The 17,640-nt window shown below is 35.4% G+C and overlaps 1 protein-coding gene across 1 annotated transcript in view; it reads right to left on the bottom strand.

Annotated features, from left to right (window-relative positions):
• Positions 1–17,640, bottom strand: part of LOC131929465 (uncharacterized) — an 81,569-nt gene that overhangs the window by 39,460 nt on the left and 24,469 nt on the right. The window contains exons 9-16 of the mRNA XM_059285694.1: positions 11,480–11,563; positions 10,898–10,933; positions 7,909–8,046; positions 7,386–7,523; positions 6,789–6,815; positions 932–1,049; positions 524–666; positions 310–424 (exon numbers count right to left, since the gene is read on the bottom strand). Coding sequence (XP_059141677.1) covers positions 310–424; positions 524–666; positions 932–1,049; positions 6,789–6,815; positions 7,386–7,523; positions 7,909–8,046; positions 10,898–10,933; positions 11,480–11,563 — 799 coding nt within the window. The remainder of the gene's footprint in view (positions 1–309; positions 425–523; positions 667–931; positions 1,050–6,788; positions 6,816–7,385; positions 7,524–7,908; positions 8,047–10,897; positions 10,934–11,479; positions 11,564–17,640) is intronic.

The following is a 17,640-nucleotide window of genomic DNA, read 5'->3' as shown; positions in this document are numbered from 1 at the left end:
TTGAATATAATCTCAGGGATTAGAATAAGTTGAATATAATCCCAGGGATTAGATTAGACATCCCTGTCTGGACTTACATATGTATATGGTGTTATATGTGTGTCATGTGATTGATATGTGTGTGGTGTGATCAGTGTGTCATGTGATCAGTGTGTCATGTGATATGTGTGTCATGTGATATGTGTGTGGTGTGATATGTGTGTGGTGATATGTGTGTGGTGTTTTATGTGTGTCATGTCATATGTGTGTGTCATGCGATATGTGTGTGGTGTGAAGGAGATTATATTGTGAATGTAAAATTCTACATACGTGTCCATACAGGAGATGGTTCCTTTAATAGCATCGATGCACGTGCACTGACTGGTACAGCCGTTGTCAATAAACTGATTTTGTAGGTACTGTCTCCCGTTGTACTCACACACACCTAGGTTTGAAGGTCAGAGGTCAGATACAATGTCTCGCTAAATGTTGTAAACACCATGTGCTGTAAGCATAAAGTTCTTTGGACGGTTGAGAAACTTACTTTGTCCATCAGCATTGACGCCGGGTGATGTGACGGTGAACGTGTTTGTCGTTGATTCAAAATGGCAGACTGGTTCTAGACAGCACTCACCCTCCCTGTGTATCAGCGTGCAGTAGGGTGGCACGTGGTGGTACAGATCACACCTGCCAGAGAACAGTTCACACATGTCATCATATCTTTTATTATTTGGATACACATCATATCTTTTATTATTATTATTCCAAACTCAATAATTTATCTGCATATCAGATTCTGGATGTTTCTATTTTTTACAATCTCAAGTTGTCAATATGTGAATGTGGTTAATGGATAAATTATAGATTTTGTGTCATAATGTACTACATTATCTATCAGTGCGTCAGGAGCCGATATATTTGGACATAAGACAGAGAGACCGAGACTTCTTACTGTGAGGTACATTCAAATTTGCCGTGTTGAGCGTCCGTGCAGACACATTCGTACTCACAGCCATCTTGCCACTTCTCCCCTTGGTTGTAGAGTTTTGACTTGTACATGCATTTGTTTTCTGAAATTGTAGAGTTTTGTCTTGTACATGCATTTGTTTTCTGAAATTGTAGAGTTTTGACTTGTACATGCATTTGTTTTCTGAAATTGTAGAGTTTTGACTTGTACATGCATTTGTTTTCTGAAATTGTAGAGTTTTGACTTGTACATGCATTTGTTTTCTGAAATTGTGGAGTATAGATTTGAGGAAAAGTTTCTTATGTCAATCAAAGACGAGACGACACAACGTTAAATAGTTGTCTATGAAAACAAATTTTATTAAACTTGAATTAATAGGTCGAGTAATATATGTTCGTAAACTGATGCCTTAGTCAAAATAGTAGTGTGTGTGTGTGTAAGGGGGTGTCTGTAACACCAACTGCAGCTGTTATCAATAAAATATACTGATCAGAACAAAATACACCATTCACCAAAGTAGACTGAGGTGACACCACATTGGAAAATTGCAAATCAACAAATCAATCGATGCTTGGAGGTGACTTCTGCTGATCAATGCTACATTTTTTATAGTGTAATACAACAGTCTGCGAGCGTGAAAGTGTGTCAAGAAAAGTCCCCCCACCCCCTGATCGAATACCCCCCCCCCGGACATCTCTCGCGCCACTACCCCCCCCCCCCCCTCCCCTTTCGAGCAATTACCCATCTATCAATTAACCCCCCCCTCCCACCTTCCCGCCATACCCAAAGAAATGCCAGAAAGAAACTCTACATGCAGTTCGCTTTTAATATCAGACACATAAATTAGGCGGTAATGTTAGTGTCTGTATTAGCAAGTACAGATGACGTCATTTATTACTGTGTATTTTTTCGGCATTGGATTTTTAATTATATGCTTACTATAGAATCAATGACGTCATTTTATTGTGTGTAGTTTTCCGGCTTTAGAACTGAACATGTTTCGTTTTGAAAAAATTTTATGTGTTACAAGTGACTTCGTGGAAAGTTTCGTTTTTCGTCGACTGTGAAAGTCTTCACTTTTCTTGTGTTTTCTCTATAGCGTTCAGAACAGACAGAAAGACAGAATAACGCAACTATTATTATCTAATTCTAATATATAGATCTATATATAAAGTTGAAACGGACTCTGTTATGTGTCAGATCCGTGAAGGCATGCATGTAGTAAAAAATACTCTACTAGATCGCCGTAATATAATATTCTTAAAGCATTTATTATATAAATATATGGTTTAAAAAATAATATTGAAAGGCTTTTGTAAAAACTTTTGTAAAACAAGTTTTATTTTCCTAACTAACCATTAATTAACGTCATAAGGAATAAACAAAGTCATGGAAAATGTATCATCCTTCACAAAACTTTAAAAAGGGTACAAATTACATCCCTTTGTTCCTTTAGTACCAATTAGGTCTACTTTCGTTGATAGATCACAAGGAAAAAAAAGTACTTCCCTTTTAAAAAAACATACTTTTTATTAATTTGTTTGGGTGTTGGAAAGAAATGGTTTTATAATTAGCATGGATTGATAAAGTGCTATGTTGTAGGTAAAACACGGGTATTTAAAATACTGCCTTTTATTTATTTTAACACGTTTTTCTTAACTCAGCTTCGCGTTTGTTTGTTTGGATGTTTGTTGTTAAAATTGACATCGAAAATTAGCCCACTTCTGATTGCTCTAGAGATCTGAAATTTGGCATGTAGGCTACTTTCGCCTAACAATTTCAGATGCAATCATAAAAACTAGCAATTAGAGACCGTAATTAGCTTAATTTAATTACGCCCCAAGGACCATAAAATTGAGGACATGATTTCTAAAGATACCGACAAGACTGGAGGCCTATTGACACAGTTACTTCGGCCCCAATCGATGTGAGCGCGCTGGCCGTGATCGTATAGCGGTTAGTACTTCGCGTTGTGGCCGCGACAACCCAGGTTCGAATCCTGGTCGCTCAAGATTTTTAGTCCGTGTATTTATAAACACTTAGTCAAGTCATACTTAATCAAGTCATTAGATAAAGTAGAAAATAAACTATATAAAAAACTTTCTTAAAAACCACGTTTTTCATGTGTAGCAACGGACTAAAAAGGAGAAAATAAAATACTTAAAAAAAACTTTAAAAAAAACCACGTTTTTCTTGTGGACTAAAAAGTAGAAAATAAATTTTCATCTATTTGATGACAAAAAACGTGGGCCGGGCAGATGGGTCGGGAAATTTGATGGTGAACGTACCCACGTTGTTGGTCATCAAATGTATGAAAATTTATTTTCTACTTTTTAGTCCACAAGAAAAACGTGGTTTTTTTTAAAGTTTTTTTTAAGTATTTTATTATACACTGAACGTACTGTTTACTAATTATTATTTTTAATCAATAACAGTGTAGAAGCAGTTCCTAAATGTCCTATATGGCCACTTCAATCTTTCCGTTTGCGGACAAGCTGGGGTTATTATAGTCCTTCACTAAATAGAATCAGGTGCGTCCGCCTGTACCCCTGCAAGGTGCGATTTGGAGCCCTGGGCTATCATGTGAGTGCTAAGGTGTATACATTTGTTTTAAATAAAAGGAGTTACTATAGTCGTTCACTAAATCGTATCCAGGGTGTCCACTGGCGCCCCGACAGGGTGCTATTTGGCGCCCCGGGGCATCATGTAGCGCTATGGCGCCTACGTTCGATTTAAATGGAGCGATAGACTATGGATAAGAAGGGTTACTACACTCCTTCACTAACACTAAATCAAATCCGGGCATCCGACAGCGTACTATTTGGCGCCCCGGGCATTCCCGTTAGCGCTTTGGCACTTACGTTTGGGTTAGCGAGTTCAATAGACTATGGATAAAATGGGGTATTATAGTCGTTTACTTAGTTGAATCAGGTGGTTGCACCGGCGTCCCGACAGGGTGCGATTTGGCGCACCGGGCTATAATGTGAGTACTATGCGTTTATGTTAGCATATAAATTTGTGTTTATGTTCCGCATCATTGTTTCGTTTAGGTTTGCGTTTATATTTGCGTTTGCATTTATGTTTTGTGCTTTATGTTTGTGTTTGCGTTTTTTACTTTCTCGTATATACGTAGTATAGAGAAAGTATTGTAATCGTGCAAAAAAAAAAATCGAGATTTTTACAAATCTCGACGTTTTACACCTCACTGATACGGAAAAACATAATTTTGCAATCTTGTCCGTATGTCTGTGTGTGTGTGTGTCTGTGTGTCTGTGTGTGTGTCCGTGTGTAAACACGATAACTTGAGTACCGTTACAGCTAGGTTGATGAAATTTCATATATAAGTATTATATCAAAATCGTAGATCCGTATCAACTTTTGAGCGATTTCCGACAACCGGAAGTGGTACTTTTTCTACTTTGAATTTTTCAAAAGCCTATAACTTGAGTACTATTTCAGATAGATAAATGAAATTTCACATGTAAGTAAAAGATCTAATTCTCTACCTTCTGTTAAATTTTGAGTAATTTCCGTTGACCGGAAGTAGTAATTTACGCTACTTCCGATTTCTCAAAAAACTAATGTAAATTTTAAAAGTACTAATAATATTGCGCACTATTATGCGCTTTTTTTATTTCGCGTTCACTTGGTGTGCAATTAATTTGTCTACGAGATTTTATTCTATTTTTAAAACTTTAAGTATTTAAAATGGATTAAAAATCATGTCTATAGCCCGAGTTCCCATCCCCTGTTATTTTATATAAAAATATTCGAGAAAGTTTAGGGGAGATCACTCCCGGTTTTTTAGCGTTTGCTTTTGTTTGTGTTTGGATTTGTGTTAGCGCTTGCGTTTGTGTTTGTGTTTACGTTTGTGCTTTGGATTTGGTTGGTTGTGGTTTTGTTTAAAGTTAGAGTTAGGTTTATGGTTATGTGTTCTTTTATCAAACGGCCATGCCGGGTATATGCTGCTTAATAAACACACACGTCATGGTACTTTACGTTTAGGTTTTTCAAGTTCAGGGCCTGGCCGCGACCGCTAGTTTGTATAAAGCTAAAATGGACTCAGTGTCTCTGTATATATAAGGCGGACCCGTGGAAGACATGCATATAGTAAAAAAAACTTGATCGCCGTAGAGTAATACTCTTAAAGTGATTACTTTTTAAATAAAATCGAAATGGATGATTAAAAAAACTCTACATTGATAATTTTTAAACTAAGTTTTTATTTTTTAACTAATAATTTTGATTGACATAACGTGAAAAGAACGAATTTAAAATGAATCAATTACTCTTTACAAAGGTTCCAATTTTGTTTGAAAAAAAGTATACAAATTACGTACCATTGTACCAAATACATATCTTAATTATAAAATAAAGCTAGAGCGATTCCCCCCCCCCTAAATTTACTCGAATATTCCTATATAACACTACGGGGAATGCAACTCGGGATAAAGACATGATTTTTTATCAATTTTTAATAACTTCAACTTTTAATAATGGAATAGAATCTCGTATAAAACAATGCGCACCAATTAAACAGCAAACAATATGTGTGTAATAGTGTGGTATATTATTGCTTTTTTATTTCATATGCGTTTTTTTTAAATTACAAATAGTGTAAAGCACTATTTCCGGTCAAAGGAAATTACTCAAAATTAGAAAGAAGGCGGAGAAATAGATCTTTCACTTATATGTGAAATTTCGTCTATCTATCTGAAACAGTACTTAAGTTATAGGCTTTAGAAAAATCAAAAGAAAAATAAGCTCCACTTCCGGTTATCGGAAATTGCTGAAAAGTTGATACACACACATACACAGACATGCGGACAAAATTGCAAAACAGTTTTTCCGACTCAGGAAGGAGTAAAACGTCCAGATTTTTGAACATTTCGAATTTTCGCATGATTACAATACTTCATTTTTACTTCGTATACGAGAAAGTAAAAATGAATAAATAAAATAACAGTTTATTTAAATGTTTGTTTTAATAATTATATTTGCGTTAGCGGTTCTGTTTGCGTTTGTTTTATGATTGCGTTTGCGTTAATGTTTATGTTTGCTTTTTTAACTGTGTTACGTTTGTGTTTTTGTTTGCGTATGCTTCTGTGTTTCAGCTTGTGTTTTTGTTCGAGTTTGCCTTTGTGTTTAAGTTTGTGTTTGAGTTAATATTTACGTTGATGTATGTGTTACATTGATGTTTGTGTTTTTGTTAGTGTTCTCGATTGCGTTTGATTTTTTGTTTGTGTTTGCTTTTATGTTTGGGTTTGTGTTTTGGTTTGCATTTGTATTAGCGTTTGTGTTTGCATTTGTGTTTTTATTTTGTTTTAGTTGTTGTTGTGTTTGGTTGTGGTTTGGGTTAAGTTTACGGTTAGGTTTAGGATTATACGTCCATATTTGCATATAGACATTTAATTGGAAAAGTAATATATTTCCTAAACCAGAGCAATACCGGGTATATGCTGCATAAAAAACACACAAGTCACGGTTCTTTACGGATAGGTTTTTCACAGGGGCCAGTGCAGGGCCTGGCCGGGACGGATAGTATATTTAATAATGAAGAGATTAAACAAATGTAAAATAAATTACTATTCTATAAAATATTTTACTAGGAAATAATCGTATATAACTGTATTGTATAAACTTGGTGCTTATTTTCTGCTTTGTTCTTTGCTTCCATTAAAAATTTTCACCTTCAAATAAAAAATCGGCTGCGTTGTATTTACAGTTGTTGTTTTCTTTGCTCTTCTTAACACAAGTACAGATGTGTAGCTAATATATGTATATATAAAATAATATGCTTTCCATAAAGTATATAAATATATAAACACGTATTTTTACTCACGTAATCCAGAAAATAAGCCATTCAAGTCTGAAAAAGATGATTATAAGTAAATATAATAACTGAGGTCTGTTCTGTGGTTATCATGCAGTAATGGTCCACTTTTTATTACATGTCGGCCTATGTTATACCGTTTGTAATTAGGTAATTTCTGTTAATGTTACACCACATCAATAAGGTTTCTTAATACATCGAAGAAATACATTGACAAAATAACGCTATACACCAAATAAATAAATACACAAAAATATCACTATACACAATAAATAAATAATTACACAAAAATAACACTATACAATAAATAAATAAATACATAAAAATAACACTCTAAACCAAATTCATAAATACACAAAAATATCACAATACACCAAATATATACATACACAAAGATAACACTATATACCAAATACATAAATATCACTATACCAAATATATACATACATAAAAATAACACTATATTATTATACCTTACACATACACAAAATGTAAACGACCACTAGTCAACCTGAGAGCAATCACGATAAAGAAGCTTAAGCCGTAATCCTTATCCTAACCCTAACCCTAATCCTTATATTGGTCTAAGCGTATCCCTCATCTTACCACAATATCCGCACATAAGTGCACAGTTTTCTGTGAAAAATGGGGAAAATTCCTTGCAGTCGTTGGTCTCATAGGATGTGCAGTTGTTCAATTTGTCTTTGCAGGTCGGATATGTAACCAATGAGGTCGGCAAGAGGGCTGTGAAACAATGACTGATATCAATGTGCATAGAACTGATTGTATGCAACAAAAAATACGTTTTCTCTATTCAAAAAGAGTGATTATAAACATCTGTAATACTGGAAAAGGCTACTTACCATTATAAACATCTGTAATACTGGAAAAGGCTACTTACCATTATAAACATCTATAATACTGGAAAAGGCTACTCACCATTATAAACATCTGTAATACTGGAAAAGGCTACTTACCATTATAAACATCTATAATACTGGAAAAGGCTACTTACCATTATAAACATCTGTAATACTGGAAAAGGCTACTTACCATTATAAACATCTGTAATACTGAAAAAGGCTACTTACCATTATAAACATCTGTAATACTGGAAAAGGCTACTTACCATTACACAGACCGCACGATCTTGCGCATGCGTCTTTTGCTATTTCTGGAAACTGCGAACAAAAGTCACATCCGCCATCTTTGTTTTTGTAAACAACACAATTTGGATAATTGTCAACACACGTCTCGTTGAAATGAGCTGTAAAAATATATGCTTTCTTATAATGTGCTTTTTTAAACACAAGTTTCATGTATATGCTGATGCTAGTTATTTCTGGATCTAGACCAAATTTTCTTCCTTATGCTAATGATATAAGACCAAACTTTCTTCTATAAGCTAATTTTACGATACTAGACCAAACTATCTTCTATATGCTGATATTAGTAGACGCAGAGGCGTCGCGAGGCGGGGGTGGGAGGTGCGGATCGCACAGGGTCAGTGGCGTAGCGAGGTCGGGTGTCACCCGGTGCGGCACTTAATGGTGTCACCCCCCCCCCCAGAGGCATAGAGACCCTTCCCAGGGACAAACTTTCAAATTTTCGATTTGCACCCCCCCTCCTCAAACTTTCGATTTGCACCCCCCCCCCCCCTCAAGTTTTCGATTTGTACCCCCCCTCAAGTTTTCGATTTGCACCCCCCCCCCCCTCGAGTTTTTCTCTATATATTTTGCTATTTTTTGCCTTGGTATCACCCCCCTAAATGGTGTCACCCGGTGCGGTCCGCACCCCCGGCCCCCCCTCGCTACGCCCCTGCACAGGGTGACACCATTTAAGATTGTGACACCATGGCGAAAAATTGCAAAATATATAGAACAAATATGCATATTTTTCAGTTCAATTAATGATTAATTAGAGTTAATCCACCTGTATTAATAACTGACTATAGGTAAACATCTTTACTTTTAACTGCAAACTTTAAAGCTATCACCCTGGTGGGGGTGGGGTGACACCAAACACAAAATGTACAGAGGAAAAAACGTTTTGTTAAATATTTTGAAGTCCATCAACGATCGGGTGACATCAAAATCTAATATTTTATTTTCGGAGGGGGTGACACCATGAAGTGGCATCCGACCTAGCGACGCCACTGAGTCGACGAAAATAGTAAAATAGAAATTCTTGTCACACAACATTCTCGTGAAAGGTCTAGTTGAACTTCTCAAGAGGTTAAGTGAAAAACTCATGAAAATTATAACTTGGGGTAAGGGATAGTAATGAACTTGGCCTAAAGTTCAGGGTTATCCGTTCAATTACGAAACCACTCCTACCCCATCAATCGTGCTCTTGGGAGGTGTGATGTTTGTTGTACAGTGTAGTATGGTGTTATGATTATGATTGTGGTACAGTGTAGTATGGTGTTGTGATTATGATTGTGGTACAGTGTAGTATGGTGTTATGATTGTGGTACAGTGTAGTATGGTGTTATGATTGTGGTACAGTATAGTATGGTGTTATGATTGTGGTACAGTGTAGTATGGTGTTACGATTGTGGTACAGTGTAGTATGGTGTTATGATTGTGGTACAGTGTAGTATGGTGTTATGATTGTGGTACAGTATATTACGGTGTTATGATTGTGGTACAGTGTAATATGGTGTTGTGATTATGATTGTGGTACAGTTTAGTTGTTGTTATTGTGGTACAATGTAGTATGGTGTTGTGATTGTGGTACAGTGTAGTATGGTGTTATGATTGTGGTACAGTGTAGTACGGTGTTATGATTGTGGTACAGAGTAATATGGTGTTGTGATTAAGATTGTTGTACAGTGTAGTATGTTGTTATTGTGGTACAATGTAGTATGGTGTTATGATTGTGGTACAGTGTAATATGTTTTTATGATTGTGGTACAGTGTAGTATGGTATTATGATTGTGGTTCAGTGTAGTACGGTGTTGTGATTGTGGTACAGTGTAGTATGGTGTTATGATTGTGGTACAGTGTAGTACGGTGTTATGATTGTGGTACAGAGTAATATGGTGTTGTGATTAAGATTGTGGTACAGTGTAGTATGTTGCTATTGTGGTACAATGTAGTATGGTGTTATGATTGTGGTACAGTGTAATATGTTGTTATGATTGTGGTACAGTGTAGTACAGTGTTATGATTGTGGTACAGTGTAGTATGGTGTTGTGTTACTTACTTATGATTGGTGTTGTGTTACTTACTTATGATTGGTGTTGTGTTACTTACTTATGATTGGTGTTGTGTTACTTACTTATGATTGGTGTTGGTGTTACTTACTTATGATTGGTGTTGTGTTACTTACTTATGATTGGTGTTGTGTTACTTACTTATGATTGGTGTTGTGTTACTTACTTATGATTGGTGTTGGTGTTACTTACTTATGATTGGTGTTGTGTTACTTACTTATGATTGGTGTTGTGTTACTTACTTATGATTGGTGTTGGTGTTACTTACTTATGATTGGTGTTGTGTTACTTACTTATGATTGGTGTTGGTGTTACTTACTTATGATTGGTGTTGTGTTACTTACTTATGATTGGTGTTGTGTTACTTACTTATGATTGGTGTTGGTGTTACTTACTTATGATTGGTGTTGTGTTACTTACTTATGATTGGTGTTGTGTTACTTACTTATGATTGGTGTTGTGTTACTTACTTATGATTGGTGTTGGTGTTACTTACTTATGATTGGTGTTGTGTTACTTACTTATGATTGGTGTTGTGTTACTTACTTATGATTGGTGTTGTGTTACTTACTTATGATTGGTGTTGTGTTACTTACTTATGATTGGTGTTGGTGTTACTTACTTATGATTGGTGTTGTGTTACTTACTTATGATTGGTGTTGTGTTACTTACTTATGATTGGTGTTGTGTTACTTACTTATGATTGGTGTTGGTGTTACTTACTTATGATTGGTGTTGGTGTTACTTACTTATGATTGGTGTTGTGTTACTTACTTATGATTGGTGTTGTGTTACTTACTTATGATTGGTGTTGTGTTACTTACTTATGATTGGTGTTGTGTTACTTACTTATGATTGGTGTTGGTGTTACTTACTTATGATTGGTGTTGGTGTTACTTACTTATGATTGGTGTTGGTGTTACCATCGTTTCCTGCACTGAAAGAAAAAACAGCACCAATCAATCAATTAATCAATCAATTATTCAATCAATCAATTATTCAATCAATTATTCAATCAATTATTCAATCAATTATTCAATCAATTATTCAATCAATTATTCAATCAATTAATTACTCCATATAATTGGTCAATGAAATCATTAAAATCAAATATTTCCTTATTACCTGTGGTCTGGGATCAAAGATATGGAGTTAAAGGTTGAGATGAAGAAGTCAATAAACAAATTAAATTCTAACTCACTAGCTTCATCTACCATGACATGGTGAGACAAGTATATATTGAGACAAAGAAGATTTAGCGAGACAGTGAATTAAATCATTAAGTGAACTAGTGAATTGAATGATTAAGTGAGAAAGTGAATTGAATGATTAAGTGAAACAGTGAATTGAATGATTGAGTGAGACTTGAATGATGAAGTAAGACACTAAATTGAATGATTAAGTGATACAGTGAATTGAATGATTGAGTGAGACTTGAATGATGAAGTAAGACACTAAATTGAGTGATTAAGTGAGACATTACCGATGCAGGTCGTGTTGAGGATTGGTTCAATTAGGTGCGTCAATCCCTCGAAGTCTGTAGCACGAAACACGTAGTCCCTGTTTCCTGTGAATACATTATGACGTCATTAGTCAAGTTTAAATAGACACGTGGTGTCTCACCTTGATTTGTCATCTCAATGACCATATGATGCGTGGTGAACTGAGCTCAATGACCATATGATGCGTGGTGAACTGAGGCAAAAAATGATTTATAATCAATTTTTAATTACTTAAAATTTTAAAATAGAATAGAATCTCTTAGAAAAAAGAATTGCACACCAAGTGAACAGTAAACAATGTGTGTATAACAGTGCGGAATATTAGTACTTTATAAATTCATATGGCTTGTTGTTGTTTTTTTTCGTTTTTTTTTTTTTTTGTTTTTTTTTGAGAAATCGGAAATAGCGTAGAGTACTAGATCTACTTCCGGTAAACGGATATCACTAAAAAAATTGACCAAAAGCAGAGAATTAGATCTTTTACTTATGTTTGATTTCGTCTATCTATCTAAAACAGTACTCAAGTTACAGGCTTTTAAAAAACCGAAAGTAGAATAAGTTCCATTTCTGGTTACCGGAAATCGCTAAAAAGTTGATACAGAACTACAAATTTGATATAAGGCCTAATACTTATAGAATCTATACGAAATTTCATCAACCTAGCTGTAACGTGTTCAACATATCGTGTTCACACACACACACACACACACACGCACGCGCGCACACACACACACACACACGCGGACAAAATTGCAAGACTATGTTTTTTACTTTCTCGTATATACGAAGTATAGAGAAAGTATTGTAATCGTGCAAAAAAAAAAAATTCGAGAATTTTACAAATCTCGACATTTTATACCTCACTGATACGGAAAAACATAATTTTGCAATATTGTCCGTATGTCTTTGTGTCTGTGTGTGTGTGTGTGTGTCTGTCCGTGTGTAAACACGATTACTTGAGTACCGTTACAGCTAGGTTGATGAAATTTCATATATAAGTATTTTATCAAAATCGTAGATCCGTATCAACTTTTGAGCGATTTCCGATAACTGGAAGTGGTACTTTTCCTACTTTGAATTTTTCAAAAGCCTATAACTTGAGTACTATTTCAGATAGATAAATGAAATTTCACATGTAAGTAAAAGATCTAATTCTCTACCTTCTGTTAAATTTTGAGTAATTTCCGTTGACCGGAAGTAGTAATTTACGCTACTTCCGATTTCTCAAAAGACTAATGTAAATTTTTAAAGTACTAATAATATTGCGCACTATTATGCACTTTTTTCTTTGGCGTTCACTTGGTGTGCAATTCTTTTGTCTACGAGATTTTATTATATTTTTAAAACTTTAAATATTTAAAATGGATTAAAAATCATGTCTATAGCCCGAGTTCCCATCCCGTTATTTTATATAAAAATATTCGAGAAAGTTTTGGGGAGATCACTCCCGGTTTATTTCAACTAAGGAAGGTGTCGAGATTTGTAGTTTGTAAAAATCACGATTTCCATTTTTCGGACGACTACAATAATTTCTCTATACTTCGTATACGAGAAAGTAAAAACGCGGTTTTAGCCGACGACGCGCAAATTTAGAAGCTTTCCGCTTGATATATTCTATAATAAAAGGGGCTTCTACAGTAATAGACTTGGAACTATTGAAAAGTAAAATTTTAAGCCCTCTAATTCTGCGTAATTTGATGGTTGTTGATATTACACAATGTATCTCATTTACCGATTGAAAACTATTACCGAGATTATATTCAACGGCAGACGCGCAACAGATGTTGACCCCACCCCATTCAACTCCCTGGAATTTTTTGGCCATTCAACGTATTTCTTTGTAGATAGGGTAAAATGTGCAGAATTACTCAAAATTTGATAGAAGGTAGAAAATTAGATCTTTTACTTACATGTGAAATTTTATTTATCTATGTGAAATAGTACTCAAGTTATAGGATTTTTAAAACTTCAAAGTAGAAAAAGTACCACTTCCGGTTATCGGAAATCGCTCCAAAGTTAATACGGATCTACGATTTTTATATAATACTTATATATGAAATTTCATTAACCTAGCTGTAACGGTACTCAAGTTATCGTGTTTACAAACACACACACACAGACAGACACACAGGCATACGGACAAGATTGCAAAACTATGTTTTTCCGACTCAGGGAGCCCTAAAACGTCGACATTTACAAAAATCTCAATTTTTTTTCGCACGATTACAAGACTTTCTCTATACTTCGTATGTACGAGAAAGTAAAAACTAAGTATTTGAAATGTAAGAAAAAAACGTGGCCACTGGCAAATGAATATGTAATTTTAACTCCGTATAAAATTTGTATTAGAATTTTCTGAATGGTCGTCCTTTATCTTTTAAAATACGAAAATTGAATATAATTTGTATGCATTACCCCCCCCCCACACACACACACACAAAGGGCACAAAACACACTATAGCGATCACTAAAATAGCTCTAGGCCCGGTCGAAAAAAATTGCCGTTTTCTTGGTACACAACGCACCACCAAGCTTTTCTAAATTAATGTTAGCAGCTTTACAGGCTTAGAGGTCATCCAATTATGACGTCACACGAACGGGGGTGGGGGGGGGGGGTGGGGGGGGGGGGTTGTCCGAGAAAAATAAAAATTTTTGGACGCGTGTGCAATTGGAGGAGGAGGTGTTGGGTCCATGTGGGCGGGAGGAGGTGTTGGGTCCACGTGTGCTTTCACATATTGAATTTAACAACAAAGTGCTTACAATTTAAAACAAACTAAAAACTGGTATCCTGCATGTAAAAAGTAAAATTAAGAAGAAATTAAAAATAATAACAACAGCGTGTAAATAAAGAACCGGGTTCATCCGTTTCATAAGCGTCATATGATTTTTTACGATTTTTACCTCCCCTCCCTCCCTCACTAATCTTCACTAAAAACCAGAAACCTAAAATGACGTCACATCTGAGCCTACCACAAGTCTCAAATCTCTAAATTTAAAAAAAAAAAAAAAAAATACGAAAATATTTATTGAGCATGGTTAGCGTTGAGTACGCCTCGATTGGTTTTCTTTTGAAGATTTGACGAAAATGAACTGCGTGAGGCAACTGTTTTAGTTCGGTCTCTAACATTATTGCAAAGTGTGTCCAACACTTTCTTAAATCCTCCGTCATTTATGGACGAGCCCTAATTTTTAAAAATAGCAACTCTTTAGAAAGCCAGCGATTAATGAACCAGAAATAGAAGCCATGAGCCCGAGGAGCGACTTATTAATCTCATAAATTCTAATCATTTAAATTCATGCAACGAGTACATAAAATAATACTGGGTTTCGAGTCTATAGTAGACAAGCGTGTCTGTGTGTGTGGTGGGGGGGGGGGGATAAAGGGGAAATCCGAAACTTTTGTGGATGTCATAAAAGTGTGACCTCTTAATATTTCATTAAAAGAAATGGGTAACATGTAGCTACATAATAAGCTAATAAGTTCGTCAGTCAAGTTTTTATTTATTTCTTTGGTATATATTTATTATGTAAGCTATATTCCATGACATTTTTCAGCTTTGTCTGATGAACTAAACCCCTCTTCACTAAATTTTTTTCTGATTTTGAAATGTTTTTGTCTGTTCTAAAAGAGGGCAGAGGCGTAGCGACCCTTCCCGGAGCCGGGGGACAAACTTTTAATTAGCCCCTCCCCCCCCCCCCCCCCCCAGGGACAAACATTCAATTTGGCGGCCCCCCCCCCCCCCATATTTTTTTTTATATTTATAATGCAAAGCTGCAGCTAAAATGAGCTTTAATTATTTTTTTCCAACCCATTTTGGCGCCCCCTATGCTCGGCGCCCAGGGACATATGAACTCTCTCCCCCCCCCCCCTTGCTACGTCTCTGAAAGAGGGTACTTTAAAAATCGTTTGCAACTTGATTTTATAATATTTTTAAAAATGCTGAATATTTTTATCAGCTAAATGTTGAAGATCATATAATCGTAGCTTTCGTCAACAATATATATGAAGAGAAGAAAAAAATTCATAAAAACGTTTTAATAACAAGCTTTTATGTACTAATGCACTAAAAAGTAGAAAATAAATTATAGACTACTATTTAAATAACGATAAAGAAAAGCGTGGACCACTTTAGTATGTATTAGATACCTTTTACTAATATTTGACAAGAGACTCACGCTTTTCTTTATAGTAATTTAAATAGTAGTCTATAATTTATTTTCTACTTTTTAGTGCATTAGTACATAAAAGCTTGTTATTAAAACGTTTTTTATGAATTTTTTTTTCAATACTTTACATGTTTTATTTACAATAGAGTTACATGACTAAAAACCATTGCGCGTCTATTGAACGGGATGGCGCAGCTATTGAACCTGATGGCGCAGCTATTGAACGTGATGACGCGTGTGGTGTGGTTGGAAGGACATGGCTACTAATTCGGTCCAAATTTTAATAAATCATAAAAAATTAATTAGGCACCCAATGAAGTCAAATTATATTTCATATTGCATTGTCTTTATGTCTTGTCCCACGTGCAAACTGTGAACCGGATCGGTCAAGTAGAAGTGTCCGAATTTTCACTCCGGCGTTTCGATATAGACTGACGACAGACTGACGAGGAAGTGAGTTAAATTACTGTTGTAACAATGTACGCATATATTCGTTAGGGTTCGCTTGATCAGGGCATATAAACTAAGTAGAGAACTGTAAAATACGTATCTATGTTGAGAAAAGTTATACGTATATTTATTTGAAGACGTGAATGAAATTAATAATGTTTTCGTAAAAAAACACTTTTAATTATACAAGTTAAGAACAAGTACTTTATTTTCACAAAAAATCTTCAACGGAATAGAAAGTTTAAGCCTGGTGCATTTCAAAGCTAAATGTTGTGTCGGCTTTAGATTTAACGATGTCTGTTTAATATATATATTTAGTTTGAACACTACTATCATTTTTCAATAGGATTTATATAGATCTACCGATACGTTAAATTTTATTTTTTAAACTGTAGGAGAACCCAAAGTTTAATTAGTTAAAAACAAAAAACAAGTATAAAAAACAGTTATCCACAAGATAATGGGTGGTCTAGTATTTATAAGATACAGGTACACCGGCTGAGGAATTGCGAATACATTTTCTTACTTTAAACTGCGCTACTGGTCCTAGAGACTAATAATTACTTCGACAAGAAATATTTTTCTGTATGTGACTGTTGTGGGCACACGTATAAGACAAATAACCACAAACGGGTTACAAAACAAGACTGAATGAAAACAAAACTATTCTAACAACAAAATACACAAGCTAGTAAACCTACGATACAGTGGCTAAAAACTAGTATAGACCTAACCTTGGAGATCTGGACGAAACTAAGGCCATCACACACGATTTTCATACACCTTATACACCCTTTCATAAACTGGTACCAACCGGACTATTACAACTCACGGCACGAGAGAACTGAACAAGGACGAACGGGATAGGGTACCAAGTACAAACAACATTCACCCCACCCATCCCCCTTCACTCGTTCACTACAGTGACGGTTATATTGCCCCAGCTACCATTGGATTGCATATAAATAAGTAGTTGACACAAAGACCGGTGAATGGTGACCCGTCAAAAGAGCGCACGACAAAAGAGCGCCGACATAAGAGCGCAGACGAAAGAGCGCCGACATAAGAGCGCCGACATAAGAGCGCCGACATAAGAGCGCCGACATAAGAGCGCAGACAAAAGAGCGCCGACATAAGAGCGCAGACAAAAGAGCGCCGACATAAGAGCGTAAACCAATTTAAAAAATACATGTTGTGCGCTAAACGAATATGACATGGTTAACACTTGTTTTAATTAAACAATCGGAGGTACGATGAAACGACGTGTTTATTTATATAGTATGGTTAATATGTTATGAATGCAGTTTGAAAATATTTCTAACTCAAGTAACATGGAGAAGATCGAATCGCAGAAATTGAATGTTATTATATTGGTCGAAGGCTACAGATGTCGAATGATAGTGAAGATGTTGCTTGCCTTAAGTTTTGTTCCTGTAAATGATGTATGTACTGCATTCGAGCATTGGTAGAAGCTAGTCCAGCAGAAATAATACCATTGGTAGATTGTTGGGAGGAAAAGGAAAAA

Source organism: Physella acuta, unplaced genomic scaffold, assembly GCF_028476545.2.
Source record: "Physella acuta isolate Inbredline_101_S28 unplaced genomic scaffold, ASM2847654v3 ptg001635l, whole genome shotgun sequence".
NCBI lineage: Eukaryota > Metazoa > Mollusca > Gastropoda > Physidae > Physella > Physella acuta.
Note: the sequence above shows the minus strand (reverse complement) of the source record. Positions and strands in the feature narration are given on the sequence as shown.